Consider the following 16,468-nt stretch of genomic DNA (forward strand, 5'->3'; position numbering starts at 1 on the left):
ATGGAGCCCTCCTGGCTTCAGGAACACATGGCTCACCCCTTCTTGCTGCTGTTCCTCTTCTGCATGTCTCTGCTGCTTTTTCAGGTAATCAGGTTGTACCGGAGGATGAGATGGATGATCAGATCCCTGCCACCTGTTTCCTGCACCCCCTGCCCACTGGTTCTATGGCCACAAGGAGGTAAGAGGAGAAAATTAGTTGGGGAGGCTAAGGAACAGAAAGATGAGGTATTTAAAAAAACAGCACAGACTGGTGGGGGCATTATGTAGTATGCAGTATGCTTTCACACCAATCTCATTTTGATTTTTACAAAAATTCTACGATATGGGGAGGACAGATATTGTTATTCTTATTTTACAGGTAAGAAAACTGAAGCCTAAAATAGAGATGCAACTTTCCTGTGCTACCCACCTCATAAATGACAGAAATGAAACTTGAACCCCAGTCTTCTGATTGAAGGCCAAGGTCTTTACTACTTTCAGGACTCTGGGTGTTCTACAGAGAAATAGACCAAGCCAATTGTTAACAGGAAATATACAAAGATGCTACAGCTTCTAATGAAGCTGGAAATAGGAAAACATGTAACAAATTAGAAAGGGAAGTAGAAAGATGAGCAGCAACCACAAAGGAGTAAAAGGCATGTGGGACTTTGCTGCTTTGGAGGCAGATAAAGCATGAGTGGGCATATCCAGAGCAAAGACAAGGTAGGGAATCAGTGGTTACTAAGGGTTTACCTTGTGCCAGGAATTTTATGTTTATAATCTAACAATTTTCACGGCAGCTTTGTGAAATATATTTGGTCTTCCTATTATACGTGTGAGGAAATCACGGCCCTGATGACCTAGATAATGAATAAGTGTAAGATTGGGATTTGAACTTAAATCTCCAAAGTTGACACGGGAGTGAGAAGACCAATCACTCAGCAACAGGTCCTGAGCACTTGCCCTGTGCCAGGAAGATTCCATGGAGGTGCTGAAGACACATGGAGAAGAAAACTTGCCTTCAGCAGATGTGAACCTGTCTGATGGGGTGATGTCCACAGGCCCTCGACTTAGCACATGGCCCATCTGAGAGAAAGGGGTTCTCCTGGGGTGACAACCTTTACTAACCAGTCATGACTTATTGACAGTTTACCCAGTAAAGGAGTTTGAGGTGTATCATGAGCTGATGGAAGAACACCCATGTGCCCCTCCCTTGTGGGTTGGACCCTGTACGATGTTCTTCAGTGTCCATGATCCAGACTATGCCAAGATTCTTCTTGTCTTTAAAAGGTAAAAACCAAGAGGGGTTTACAGTACAGAGCAGCAACAAAGAGAGTCTCAGGGTGTCTACAGCACTAGGGAAGGACAGGTTGAAGCATTTTTTTTTTTTTTTTTTTTTTTTTTTGAGACGGAGTCTCGCTCTGTCACCCAGGCTGGAGTGCAGTGGCCGGACCTCAGCTCACTGCAAGCTCCGCCTCCTGGGTTTACGCCGTTCTCCTGCCTCAGCCTCCGAAGTAGCTGGGACTACAGGCGCCCGCCACCTCGCCCGGCTAGTTTTTTGTATTTTTAGTAGAGACGGGGTTTCACCATGTTAGCCAGGATGAGGTTGAAGCATTTTTAAGGGAAATCCATCATTTGATATGTTGAAGGGAAGATTCCACATCCTCCTTGACATTATAGTCAGGACTCTATTGAGGGCTGTTGTAGAGAATTCTCTGATCCATTTCCAAGCAACTGTCTCTCCCTACATCGCAAACTTTTTCTAATGCTTCCATCACATTTACTTATCTCAGACCCCCAGGACTACCACTTACCCCTCACCCACTGTGAACATACAGTGGGTTGGGGATGCAGAGGTGGTTTATTTACAATTGGCTTAACGCCAGTGTTGCACAAAGATGAGTGTTCCCCATAGATGCTTTGCCCACTAATGATGCCTGTCCTCTGGGAATGGCCAGTGCCAGGTGGAGGCTCTGGCAAGTGGACACCAGTTCTCCATCAGGTTCCTAGTGTGGGGATTCCGTGGAATTGCAGAACTGCTGCTTGACTGTGGCAAGATGTGTGTAGGATTCCCCCACTGGGCTTTCCTCAACTGCCTCTTGGCATGTAAGGCTAGCCTTCGCCTCACTCCCCCAGCTACCTAGGCGGGTCACTCAGTTATAAAATGCCTCCATACCTCTCTTTGTGCTTCTGCAAAATTTCAAGCAGCCTGTGGCTCTCTCATGTCACAGGGCACTCTGCCAGAATCACCGTCTCATCATTCTTCCTGGTAATGAAGGTGCAAGAAATGTCTGGGTATCCAGTTTCAAACTTTACTCTGCTCCCCTTTATAGTCTGCTCTCACTTTTGGACCTTTGCCCAAAAGGGATGAAAGAGGAAAGTGATTGTTTCTCCTTTGGAGTTATTTTCTCTTCTTTATCTACAAATTCTGTCTTCAGTGTGTTCAATTCCGTGAGGAGGGAGCCTTTGTTTCTAGCTATTTTTCGTTTTTCTTTCTTTCTTTCTTTCTTTTTTGTGTGTGTGGTTGGTTGGTTGTGAGGGCATTTGGGCAGGCCGTACAGGGAAAGCCATCCTTCCTGTTCATATTTTCTTCAGTCCCCATTGTCTTCAACTCACAACCTTAGTTCCTTCCCGGAGAAGCCAAGAATTTCTCTCCCACTCTTGCTTCTTTTCTCTTAGTGTTTTGCTGTCTTTTCCTTTGGTTTGTATTCCCTGCTGGAGCGTAAAAAAATTGTCTCCTCCTCAGAGAAAAGGATAATTTTATGCTTTGAAGTATGATGACTGTACAGTTACATGAGAAAAGAGCAGAATAATATACAGAGTATGGGATGTCAAGTTATTTACCTGCCACACATCCATACTTCTTTTTGAGTCCCACTGCAGAAGCAAGTGGCCAAAAAAGGAGAGCTGAGAATCCTGCTCTTATTGTTTCTGGCCAGACCCACCCAGATTGTCTTATCCCCTGCTTTTTATTTTGAAAATTTTCAACCCGACAAGAGAAATTTTGAACACCCATTGTGCCCTTCTCTAGTGTCATTAATTGATATCATGTTCCCATATTTGCTTTTCTTTTAATTACATTCATTTTATTGTGGTAAAATATATATAACCTAAAATTTACCTTTATAAATCACTTTTAAGTATACAGTTTAATGGCATTAAATACATTTACGTTGTTGTGCAACTATCACATCCATCCATCTTCAGAACTTTTTCATCTTCCCAAACTGAAACTCCGTACACATTAAACCTAACTCCCCATTTTCCCCTACCCCCAGCCTCAGGCAACAAGCATTCTACTTTCTGTCATTTTAAATTTCACTATTCTAGGAACCTCCATAAGTAGAATCATACAATATTGCCCTTTTGTAACTGGCTTATTTCATGTAGCACAATGTCCTCAAGGGTCATTCATGTTGTAGCATGTATCAAAACGTCCTTTCTTTTTAAGGCTGAATTTCCATTGTATGTATATACAACATTTTGTTTTTCCATTCCTCTGACAATGGACACCTGGATAACTTCCATCGGTTGGCTTTTGTGAATTATACTGTCATGAATGTGCATGTACAAATATCTCTTTGGGTTGTTGCAATTATTTCAAGTAGATACGAAAAAGTGGAATTACTGAGTCACATGGTAATTCTACATATAATTTTTTGAAGAACTGTGATTCCATTTTCCACAGTGGCTGCACCATTTCACATAGCCACCAGCAATGCACAAGAGTTCCAATTTCTTCACATTCTCACCAACATTTGTTATTTTCTGGGGACTTAAAATAATAATAATAATAGCTACCCCAGCTGGGTGCAATGGCTCACACCTGTAATCCCAGCACTTTGGGAGGCCAAGGTGGGCAGATTGCTTGAGCTCAGGAGTTGAAGACCTGGGCAACATGGCAAAAATTCCATCTCTATTAAAAAAAAATAGACCAGGTGCAGTGGCTCAGGCCTGTAATCCTAGCACTTTGGGAGGCTGAGTCAGGTGGATTACTTGAGGTCAGGAGTGCAAGACCAGCCTGGCTAACATAGTGAAATCCCATCTCAACTAAAAAAAATAAATAAATAAATAAATAAATAAATAAATAAATAAATACAAAAATTAACCAGGCATGGTGACACAGGCCTGTAGTCCAAACTGCTTTGGAGGCTGAGGCAGGAGAATTGCTTGAATCTGAGAGGCGGAGTTTGCAATGAGCTGAGATAGCAACACTGCACTCCAGCCTGGGCAACAGAGCGAGACTTTGTCTCAAGAAAAATAAAAGATAAAAATAAATTGTATTATTTAAAATAATAATAATAGCTATATTAATGGATGTAAGATGGTATCTTATGGTGGTTTTTATTTGCGTTTCTCTAGTGATTTAATTATGTTGAACATCTTTTCATGTGCTTACTGGCCACTTACGTATCATCTTCAGGAAAATGTCTATTCAAATTTGCTGCACCTTTTTCATTTGTTCTTTGGTTTCTTCTGTTGTTGAGTTGCAGGAGTTCTTTATATCTTCTGGACATTCATCCCTATCAGATACGTGATTTGTAAATTTCTTCTCCCATTCCACTGATGTCCTTTTTATTCTGGATTTTTCGTATAAATGGAGTCACACAATATGTGACCCTTTGCATTTTGCTTCTTTCACTTGGCATAATGTTTTCAAGATTCATACATTTTGTAGCGTTGTTTCTTCTCATGAATTATATTCTACTATATGAATATATCACGTTTTGTTTATCCATTCATTTGTTAATAGACCTTTGAATTGTTTCAACTTTTGGCTATCATGAATAATGCTGATTTCAAAAAAATGAAAAACTTTTGTATGCCAAGGGCCACTAAAAGCAACCTGCGACTCCCAGGTTCAAGTGATTCTCCTGCCTCAGTCTCCCAGGTAGCTGGGACTACAGGCATGCACTACCACACCTGACTAATTTTGTATTTAGTAGAGACAGAGTTTCATAATGTTGGCCAGGCAGGTCTCAAACTACTGACAAGTAATCCACCCGCCTCAGCTTCCCAAATTGCTGAGATAACAGGAATGAGCCAATGCACCAGACCAATTTTATTTTGGTTTGCATTTCCCTAATGGTTGAATATCATCTCCCTGTTTGCTGGCCATTGATATTGAATATCATCTTATTTCTTTGCTGGCCCATTGTTTATCTTTGGAGATGTCTATTCAAGTACTTTTCCCATGATTAATTGGGCTGTCTTTTTATTGTTCAGTGGTAGTAGTTTTTAAATATGTATAGTACACAAGTTTTTTAAATCAGATATATGATTTGCCAACATTTTCTATTATTCTGTGGTTTGTCTTTTTACCCTTTTAGTGACCCTTGATACACAAAAGCTTTTCATTTTTATGAAATCTAACTGCTTTATTTTTCCTTTTGCTGCCTGTGCTTTTACTGTCATTTTTAAGAAAGCATTTCCCAGTCCAAATTCATGAAGACCCTCCCCTATTTTTTCTTCTAAGAGTTTTATAGTTTTGACTCTGATATATAGGTCTTTCGTCCTTTTTTTGGGTGAAAGAAGCCTAAAGTAGGGGCATTTGTTTAGTTATTTATCTTTTATTTTAGATTCCAGGGGTACATGTGCAGGCTTGTTACCTTGGTATACTGCATGATACTGTAAAGTTTGGGGTATAAATTATGCCATCACCCAGGTAATGAACACAGTACCCAACAATTAGTTTTTCAGTCCTTGCCCCCTTTCTTTCCTCCCCAACCCCAGTAGTCCACAGTGTCTATTGTTGCCATCTTTATGTCCATGAGTACCCAGTGTTTAACTCCTACTTATAAGTGAGATCATGCAGAATTTATTTTTCTGTTCCTACATTAATTCACTTAGGATAATGTCCTGCACCTGCATCCATGTTACTGCAATGATGTGATTTCGTTGGTTTTTTTTTTTCTTTGGTACATTTTCAGTTAATTTTTATATACAGTGTGAGATAAAGGTACACTTAATTATTGTGTCCATAGGTGTTTTTTTCCCAGCACCATTTGTTGAAGTGACCATTTCCCCATTGAATGGTATTTGCATCTTTGTTGAAAATGAATTGACAACAGATATATGGGTTTATTTTTGGACTCTCATATCTACACTTAATGCCAGTACCACTTACCACCACTGTGAACATTGACTCTATCGAGGGCTGTTGTAGAGGATTCTGTGATCCATTTCCAAGCAATCTTCTCTCCTTACATTGCAAATTTTTTCTGATGCTTCCATCACATTTACTTACCTCAAATCCCCAGGACTACCACTTAACTGTAAACATAACATGGGTTGGGGATGCAGAGGTGGTTTGCTTACAATTGGCTAAACGCCAGTGTTGCACAGAGGTGGTGTTCCCCATAGATGCTTTGCCCACTAATGATGCCTGTCCTCTGGGAATGGCCAGTGCCAGGTGGAGGCTCTGGCAAGTGGACACCAGTTCTCCATCAGATCCCTAGTGTGGGAATTCCGTGAAATTGCAGAGCTGCTTGGCTGTGGCAAGATGCATGTAGGATTCCCCCACTGGGCTTTCCTCAATTGCCTGTTGGCATATAAGGCTGACCTTTGCCTCACTCTCCCAGCTACCTAGATGGCTCACTCAGTTATAAAATGCCTCCACACCTCTCTTCACGCTTCTGCAAAATTTCAAGCAGCCCATGGCTCTCTCATGTCACAGGGCACTCTGCCAGAATCACAATCTTTGCATCCTTGTTGAAAATGAATTGACAACAGATGCATGGGCTTTTTTTGGACTCTGATATCTACACTTAATGCCAGTACCACATTGTTTTGGTGACTATAGCTTTGCAGTAAGTTTGAAATCAAGATGTATGAGTTCTACGGCTTTGTTGTTCTTTTTCAAGGTGGTTTTGACTGTTTTGTTTCCCTTGAAATATGATACAAATGTTAGAATTGGCTTTGCCATTTCTGCAAAGAAGGCCAATGTGATTTTCATAGGGATTCCATTGAATCTATAGATCAATTTGGGGAGTATTGTCTTCTGCACAATACTGTCTTTCAATTTATTAACATGGATGTCTTTTTACTTATGTACATTTTCTTTAATTTCTTTCAGCAATGTTTTTTAGTTTTCAGTATACAAGTCTTTTCTTCCTTTGTTAAATTTACTCTTAAGTATTTTATGCTTTGATACTATTGTAAATAGAGTTTTTGAAAGTTTATTTTCAGATTGTTTATTGCTCCTGTACAGAAATGCAACTGAGTTTTGTGTGTTGATTTTGTATGCTGCAAAGTTTCTGAATTTGTTTATTGGCTCTGACAATTTTCTTGCAGATTTTTTAGGATTTTCTATATTTAAGATCATGTCATTTTTGAATACAGATAACTGTAGTTTTTTTTTACTTTCAATTTGGATGTCTTTTTTTCTTTTCATTGCCCAGTTGCTGTAGCCAGAACTTCTGTTACACGGTTGAATGTACGTAGTGAAAGCGGATGTCTCTGCCATGATCTTAGAGGGAAAGATTTCAGTCTTGCACTACTGAATATAATACTAACTGAAAGTTTTTCATATGTGCCTTTTAGCATGTTGAGAAATTTTCTCTCTAATCCAAGTTTACTGAGTGTTTTTATCCTGAAAGGGTGCTGGATTTTGTCAAATATTTTTCCTGTAACAACCGAGATCATCATGTGGTTTTTTTTCTTCATTCTATTAAACTGTTCTTGCATTCCTGGAATAAATCCCACTTGGTCATTATGTAAAATTGCCTAATATCCTGCTGGACTCCATTTGCTAGTATTCTTTTAAGAATTTTTTATCTGTATTCATAAGGGATATTGGCCTGTACTTTTCTCTTTTTTGTACTATTTTGTCTGGCTTAGGCATCAGGGTAATGCTGACCTCATAGAAGGAGTAAGGAAGTGTTCCCGCTTCTGTTTTTAGAAGAGTTTTAGAAGTATTACCCTTAATTTGTCTTTAAATGTTTGGTAGAATTCATCAGCAAATCACTCTGGTCCTTTGCTTTTCTTTGTTGGAGAATTTTGATTGCTAGTTCATTCTCTTTACCTTACCAGTTACGGGTCCATTTAGATGTTCTACTTGTTCTTGAGTCAGTTTAGTAGTTCGTGTGCTTCTAAGAATTTGTCCATTTCATCTAGGTTACACAATTTGCCAGCATGCAATTGTTCATAGTACCCTCTTTATTGACATTTAACATGGAAATATCACCTTTATTGACAGTTTAGGACCACAATGAACAGACAGTTTCACCGAACAGAAATAGGACAGTCTCAAGACAACAGAGTATAAAATTGTAGGAAAAGGGTTAATACCCTTCACCCTCATCCTCTCCATCAGCACCACCTGCTTCAACCTCCTCATAATCCTTCTTAAGGGCAGCCATGTCCTTAATGTAATCACTAGAATATTTGGATTTAAACAGGCCATGTAACTATTTGTTTTCTATTTAACCGATTTTTATCCCTTCTTTTATTAATTGCTGGATCATTTTACAGTATCACTTTTTCTCTTTTAGATCATAAGTTTAGTTTTCATAGGTATGCTAGAAATTATAACATGCAGTCTTTATTCATTAGAATCTAACATATGTAATTACATCAAACACTTCCCTGAAAATGCAAGGATCTTACACCATTTGAACCTCTATTTCCTACTTCCCATATTCTTAAATATTTTTAAATATTGTTCTGATGGGTTTTTTTAATAATTATTTTTTTAAGTTCCGAGGTATATGTGCAGGATGTGCAGGATAAGTATAATAATTTGGCAAAGTATTACAGCAATTAGAATTTTACAACCAGAATTCCACTTTGTGTAAGTTATTCTCTAATGACAAGTCAAGGGGGAAATATATGCTTTTCTCCAGAAAAATGTTACTTTTATGTTAATATTTCTGGTAATGCACAGCGACACCTAATGGACTCAAATCAGTATTGCAATCCATTGGTGTAACAGGTATCAAAGGATCCCCATTAACAGTGATACTCTTAATACTCATATTCTAACCCTATATTTTAAACCTTCTTGTAAAATTTATCTCTTTTCATCTAGAAGCAATCAAACTCCAAACAGTGCTGCAAGCAGAGCCACACATGAACACACTATTTTTTCAAGAACCCTTAGATCAACCTCAGGAGGAGGCCCAACTGCCGTTCTCCCACACAACACCCCTTTTCAGTAGGCAGTAGCCAGAAAGAATTGTCGTCCAATGCCCCTTAACAGCAGTTGGTTTGCTTAGAGAATAACTTCAGGCTTAGGCCATTTTTATAACTTGTAATATGATTGGGAGAAATACAATATTGGATGGCTAAAATAACTTTAGCATTAATCTTGACAATTCCTTTCCTTTAATTATTAATTTTTTTGTGACTTTCACAGACCCTCTTACAACATACTTAAACTTTCTGACTCGTCCTAAACATTCTTCCTTTAAACAACCAGTCATCTTTTTTAGGACAAGTATTTACCATACAAAATCCTCTCTGTTATAAAATCTTTTTCTTTATAACCTTCTCTTTATAGCTTAGAGTGCATTGTATTATCAACCTGCAGTAAAAAGTCCTATTAAACTTAATGATAGTAAAATTTTCATGCTTGCTTCTTATCCATAACTATTACTCCTGCTATAAGCAAAACACCCTTCACTAAATCTTTCCTGCAATTGTTAATCCTGTTATAACGATAATAATTAGGCAAAATATTACAGCAATTAGAATTTTACAACCAGAATCCCACATTGTGGGTGCTGCAGTGTATAGTTCTTTTGCGAATGGTAGCATGACTATAACAATTTCTACAAGAGTTGCATAGTAAATAATTCCCATTGAAAACTTTACTTGCCAAGACATAACATTTCCCTTTGGGGATGGACAAAGTTACAAGTGTGATTCTATGAATAATTAAAATCTCCCTGCAACTATGCACTAAAAAGAAGTTTTAGTATCTGGTGATGAACTTTGAGAGAAAAGGTTAGAGATAATAAAAAGTATCTGGTGAGGTAGGAGAGGGACTGAGTAAGATGAGTAGCCCTCACTCAGTTACTTATCTTTTATGATTTTCAGCTTACGATCCTCTATTTCTTCACATTGATATTTATGACATTCCTCTGAGCTGTCGGGGTTGCTCCCTCAGCTCTTCAGGCTTTGACTTGAGTGTGATGTATCCAGGAGTTGATTCCTGTAACTTTTACTGCTGAGGGGGTTGAAAGAAGAACAGTGTAGGGCCGTTTCCAGCTTGACGTAGGGAAGGAGACAGAGCTGAGAGTTTTTACCAATACCAAAGTTCCTGGGTTAAATAAAGGTGGTTCTATTTCCTGGGATTTGGTTCTCGCTGGTTGTGTTAATTTCTATTGGAAGTGAGCTAGAGAGTTTACGTGCTTAACCAGTTGAGAGGTTTCCTGCCTGAAACAGTCTCTGAGCACACTGATAAGTTTTTGTCCTTTCCCAAGTGAAAAGCTTGGCAAAGGATTTTAAGGATTTTCCGTTGGCTGGAGGCTGGAAAACAGAGTTTGCCATCCTGACTGTAACCATCCTGAGAACCGAAAAGTATGCCCTTGAGAAGTGGCCTATTTCATTTCTGCAGGGGAACACTGGGGCTTAATTTCTGTTATGAAGCCTTCCTAAATTAGAAGGGGCTTGAAGTATGTTGATACCCTGAGGCTTCCTTGCCTTTGACTTAGCTGCCTGATCAGCTAACCTATTTTCTTCGGCTATCTTATTTGTTCCCTTTTGATGTCCCCTACAGTGCATCCCTCCTATTTCTCGTGGAAGGAAAACTGAGGATAATAACCTGCTAATTTCATGGTGATATTTTATAGGAGATCCATTGGTGGTCTTCCTTTTAAATGGCAGCATGAGCATGGAGAGCTAAGAAAGCATACCTGGAGTAGGTATAAATGTTGGCTGCCTTTCCTTGCTTAATTCAAGTGCTCTTGTAAGAGCTATTAGCTATTAGCTCAGCCAATTAAGTGCTTGTGGCTGGGGAGAGACATTGTTTAGAGTGACTACTGCTTACCCTGCCTTGTGTACTTCTTGCCTTACTGGCTGTTTGTTAGCTAAGAGCTCCGCCTAGAGGACAGTGATTCTGCAATATCATGTGGAGTGTAAACAGTTAAACTATTTCCTAGGGTCAACTTGGAGGCTTTTTTTTTTTTTTTACTGGTAGAGCTATTATGACAATGGTTTGGAAGCACGTGTACACAATAGGTTCTTCTAACTGCAACTAAGGTTGAGAAAAATATTGGAATAGAGTTTTTCCTGAGATGCCCCTTCCGGTCGTTCTATGGGAAGACGGGAGGACTGGATTTAAAGGGGAGGAAGGAGACTGGCTCTAGTGTTTAGAAGGAGGTCTGCTTTCCTTCCTTTAATTTCCAGAATCACCCGGGGCTCCTGTGCTGTAATGGCAGTTTGAGCCACTGGAGCTGGCGTTTGAGCCCCAGGACCCATCAGTCCTGCTGGACCGTCTGTGAGAGTGGTCCTGAACCCAGTGGCCTCCACCTCGGGGGCAGTTCCATCTCCAGTGATCTCCGCCACAGGCTGGACAGGGTCCAGCTGGCTTCGTCTTGCTGCCTGGGCATTCCTTCTTAAAATGCCCTGCCCTGCCACACCGACAGCAACTAGTGGATGCACCTCAGGGATCCTGGATGTTGCAAGCCTGCAAAGCTGTTGCTAGAGGCTCTGTCCTTCTCCTGAGCTTTCTCTCTTTCTTTTGGGCCACCCCCGGTCCCTATTATAAAAGACCGAAGTGGCCACCTTCAGGAGGCTCCCTAAGGTGCTATCTGGTCCTATAGCTTGCTTCTGTACTTTCCTTCTAATATTGGGAGCTACCTGTGTAATGAAGTTGTCCTTCAGGATGAGCTGCCCCTCAACTGAATTAGGGGATAAGGAGGTGGGTTCTAGTACAGCCTCTCTCAGTCTTTCCATAAAGGCTACAGAATTCTTATCTGACTTCTGGTCTATTATAGACAGTTTAGAGTAATTGAGAGGGTTGGCCCTGGTTTTCCATAGACCTTCTAAAATGCATGTTAAAAACTGCTTCCTTTTCCATTTATTTTCTGAGTTATTGGGGTTCCAATTAAGGTTGTTAACAAGAATTGCCTCTCTCCCAGTTGGAAATGCAGTTTTTGCTATTTCTTCACTTTCCCTATCTGCTTTCTTCCCTTTTGTTGTATTATAAAAGATATATTGATCATCTCCAAAATTCTCTGCTGCTTGCAGCGCTGCCTGCTTTTTAGCTGCTGTGAGGGTCGGGTTTAGGAGCAGCCTAACGTCCCTCCCTGGGAGGTGAAATACCTGAGTTAAGTTTTGAAAGCCTCTATATACCTATCAGGGTCATCAGAGAATTGGCCTAAGTCTCCATTTATTTGGCTAAGATCCTAAATGAGAAGGGAACTTGAAGGGGCCCCAAGTAATGGGAATCCTCAGACAGTTTCCCTGGTGGTTACTTCTCTAATTTGGGGGAACTATTCTTTTTTGGGCCGGCCTGATATGATTGTTAAAAGAGTTGGGTTGATCTTACAATGTTTGCAAAGGTTTAGTAAAAATGCCATGCACTTGTGCAAAAGAAAATGAGTTGCTTTTCTTCTTGAAGTCCTGAGGTTAAAGAAGTTCCAGTGTTTCAGACTGCACTCCAGAGGGGTGCAAGCTGAAGATGACCTGTTACCCATCTAGAAAAAGATGTGAGAGTTCTTTTAGTCTCCTTCCTTTCCATATGACCCAGGGTGGAGGACAAGACAGGGGAGCATCCTTCTGGCTGTTTTCCCTCCCTGGTTCTTGGGTTCCGGCGCCCTGTTAAACATGCCATCTATGGTTAAAGGCGTGGTCCTCCAAGCTATGGAACCGGATGAACTAAGTGATGTTTGACCCACACAACCTTAGCTTATCCACCTTGTGTAATTCCTCTTTTGACTTCCTACACCTGTGTAATCTGCCTGGCTCCCCAAAAAATGAGAGGCTGTGTCATTTTTGCACAAGCCTCCTTTAATGGAGGCAATGTGCCAAATTGCATTTACCTTAGAAAAATGGTTCCAGTTAACTTGCAAACTTAGAATCCCCTTACTAAGTACCATTTTAATGGGAAACAGACTAGATGCCTTAAAAGAACAAAGGAACCGAGTGGCAATTTTCCTGCTGATGGGACAATATTGAGACTAAAATTTGGCTGTGGAAGACATTTTACTCCTAACTGCTAAAGGCAGAACTTTCCAGTTCACAAAAGTAGCTTAGAGCCTAGTTTCCAGTAGAAAAGGCATGAAAAGGAAAAACTGGAAAGCTGCAATGTACTGTAGACAAAGAACAATGTGTGTTATGGAGAGATTTCTATTTCCACTAGTCATTTATCAGCTCCAGGAGCCTTTTGACAGAGTCTTCAGGATTTTCCAAGCATAGAATTTTATTATCTACAAAGACGGATAGTTTGATTTCTTATTTTCCTATTTGGATACTTTTTATTTCTTTCTCTTGCCTGACTGCTCTGGCTAGCATTTCCAGTACTATGTTAAATAGGAGTGGTGACAGTAGGCTTCCTTGTCTTGTTCCAGTTCTCAAGGGGAATACTTTCAGTATTCCTCCACCGCTCAATTTGAGCACCAGTCTCTACCATGAGATATGGCATCTCATCTTTTTCTTTAGCTTTTCTTTAAAACCAAATCCTAGGTTGTAGAAATTAAGCTCAGGGATTGGTAACAGTACCCTACATCACAAACAAATTTTACAACATTTGAATTAAATGTAGGTACCAAGCTCCTCTGGGCATAGATGTCAAACACCTCCAACCTTGACAAAAACCCTGCGTGGTACATTTGAACATCCTTATTTGAAGGGAGAGAAATTGTGGCTAAAACATGAAGTACCTGTAGGTCAGGGATGAGACCATTTTTTAAAAAAAGACAGCTGGTGGTACTGTCCCTTACCAACTCAGAAATGTGGAGTCAGGGGTGGGGGCAGGGGCTACCCGTAGAGCACCAGCTTCTCAGAGCTACATTTGGCTTTGATTAACTTTCCAGTAACCTTGATAATAAAAAAGATCATAATTTTTCCATCTAGAGAAAGTAATCCAGGACCAGAAGGAGTCTCTTAAGGATAAGCTAAAACAAGACACTATTCAGAAAAGATACCAGGATTTTCTGGACATGCTTTTGAGTGCCAAAGTAAGTCTTCTAAACTTCTGAACACATTCAATTCAATAATTAAATAATAAAGAAATGACGGCTGGGCGCGGTGGCTCAAGCCTGTAATCCCAGCACTTTGGGAGGCCGAGACGGGCGGATCACGAGGTCAGGAGATCGAGACCATCCTGGCTAACACAGTGAAACCCCGTCTCTACTAAAAATACAAAAACTAGCTGGGCGAGGTGGCGGGCGCCTGTAGTCCCAGCTACTCAGGAGGCTGAGGCAGGAGAATGGCGTGAACCCGGGAGGCGGAGCTTGCAGTGAGCTGAGATCTGGCCACTGCACTCCAGCCTGGGCGACAGAGCGAGACTCCGCCTCAAAAAAAAAAAAAAATAATAATAATAATAATAATAATAAAGAAATGACTGGGCACAGTGACTCACCCATGTAATCCAGCATTTTGGGAGGCCAAGGCGGGCAGATCACTTGAGGTCAGGAGTTTGAGACCAGCCTGGCCAACAAAGTGAAACCTGGTCTCTACAAAAAACATAAAAATTAGCTGGGCATGGTGGTGCATGCCTGTAGTCCCAGCTACTCGGGAGGCTGAGGTGGGAGAGTCACTTGAACCCGGAAGGTGGTAGAGCAAGACTGTCCCAATAAATAAGTAAAATTAAAATAACAAATAAATAAATTAGAAAAACTTGCTTATATGATAACTGATGTATATTGAACTTCCGTTGTGAAGATTTGCCTCCCTGTCCTCCCAGGGCTTCCCCTCAGGCCTCCAGATTTTAATTATCTGGGCACTTGTCTGTCTTTTTCCAAGCCCACAAGCTGCTGAAAACTTCTTCCTCAACATGTGGTTTATAGACCAGCAGCATTGGTAAAACCTGGGAGCTTGTCAGAAATGCAGAATCTCAGGCCCTACCTCAGACCTAGTGGGTTGGAATCCTCATTTCAATATATCCCTCAGTGTTTCATTTGCAATTTAAGTTTGAAAATCCCATCCTAGAAGACTAGGATCATATTTTACTCCTGTTTCCCTAGTGATTAGCACAGTGCTTGGTGACTGGCTCATGAGGTGTCCATGTGATGTTCACGAGAAAAGTGAAGGATTTGGCAATTGACAGTCACTCAGTATATGACAACTATTGTTGCACACCAGGCTAGAAATCCTGTAAGGATTTAATTAGATTATATGTGTAAATATCTTGACATGTGGTGAGGAAAACAATATTTTTATTTTATTTTGTATTTATTATATATTTTAATACATATTTATTCATAATTTTTGCTTGTGTGCCACGTACCTTCAATCTTTATTGTAACAACCTGTGGGGTATTTATAAATATCTTTATTTAAGGAAAAGAAATGGTGGCTCAAAAAGTGAAGTCAACTGCTCAAGATGTCGTACCTAAAACTAACAAAGCCAGGATTTAAGACAATTCTGGTTCAGTCCAAATCCCATGCCATTTCCATTGTACCAGATGGCACCATGTGAACATGATTTTCCTTCATCATCTCCAAGTGTTCAATAAATATTTGCTGAATTTAATTGTACTGAATTATGTGAGGGAACAAAAATAAATAAATACTCTGTGAGGGAACAAAAATAAATAAATACTCTGTGAACTCAACTTTCATTGTGTTGGCTACCTTTATCATGTGAAACACAAGTCTTCCTAAACCAGGACTACTAAGAACAGGGCACTGCAAAATGAGGTGGATTTGGAAGTGAAATGGAATTGCCAGGAACTAATGACTTGTTAAAAAAAAAATTAATTTTCTGCTGAGCATGGTGGCTCATACCTGTAATCTAGCGACTCAGGAGACAGGAAGGAGGGTCAGTTGAGGCCAGGAGTTTGAGACAAGCCTGGGAAACACAGCAAGACCGTATCTCTACAAAAATTTAAAAATTATCCAGGTGTGGCAGCAGTGCCTGTAGGCCTAGCTACTCTGGAGGCTGAGGTGGGAGGATCACTTGAACAGGAATTCAAAGCCAGTCATGCCACTGCACTCCAGTCTGTGTGACAGAGCAAGACATTGACTCTAAAAATAATAATAATAAAATAAAATCACATTTTCTGATTAGAAAAATAGTACACATTGCTTTTATTTTTAGTTAATATCTTTTTTCTTTTTGATTTCCAACTGTTAAGTTCAGGGGTACATGTGCAGGATGTGCAGTTTGTTACATAGGTAAACATGTGCCATAGTGGCTTGCTGCACAGATCATCCCATCATCTAATCTAGATATTAAGCCCAGCATTCATTCTCTCTTTTTTTTCTTTTTTTCTTTTTTTTTTAATAGAGCCTCACTCTGTTGCCCAGGCTGGAGTACAGTGGTACAACCTTGGCTCACTGCAAACTCCGCCTCCTGGGTTCAAGCGACTCTCCTGCCTCA

At 40.2% G+C, this 16,468-nt stretch overlaps 1 protein-coding gene across 1 annotated transcript in view; it reads left to right on the plus strand.

Annotated features, from left to right (window-relative positions):
* The window catches only part of LOC115900758 (cytochrome P450 4Z1-like), a 48,124-nt gene continuing 31,656 nt past the window's right edge, over positions 1 to 16,468 (plus strand). Inside the window, 6 exon segments of the mRNA XM_030942364.1 lie at positions 1 to 129; positions 131 to 178; positions 666 to 702; positions 1,128 to 1,269; positions 2,313 to 2,359; positions 13,999 to 14,102. Of these exon segments, the coding sequence (XP_030798224.1) occupies positions 1 to 129; positions 131 to 178; positions 666 to 702; positions 1,128 to 1,269; positions 2,313 to 2,359; positions 13,999 to 14,102 (507 nt within the window).

Source organism: Rhinopithecus roxellana, chromosome 12, assembly GCF_007565055.1.
Source record: "Rhinopithecus roxellana isolate Shanxi Qingling chromosome 12, ASM756505v1, whole genome shotgun sequence".
NCBI lineage: Eukaryota > Metazoa > Chordata > Mammalia > Primates > Cercopithecidae > Rhinopithecus > Rhinopithecus roxellana.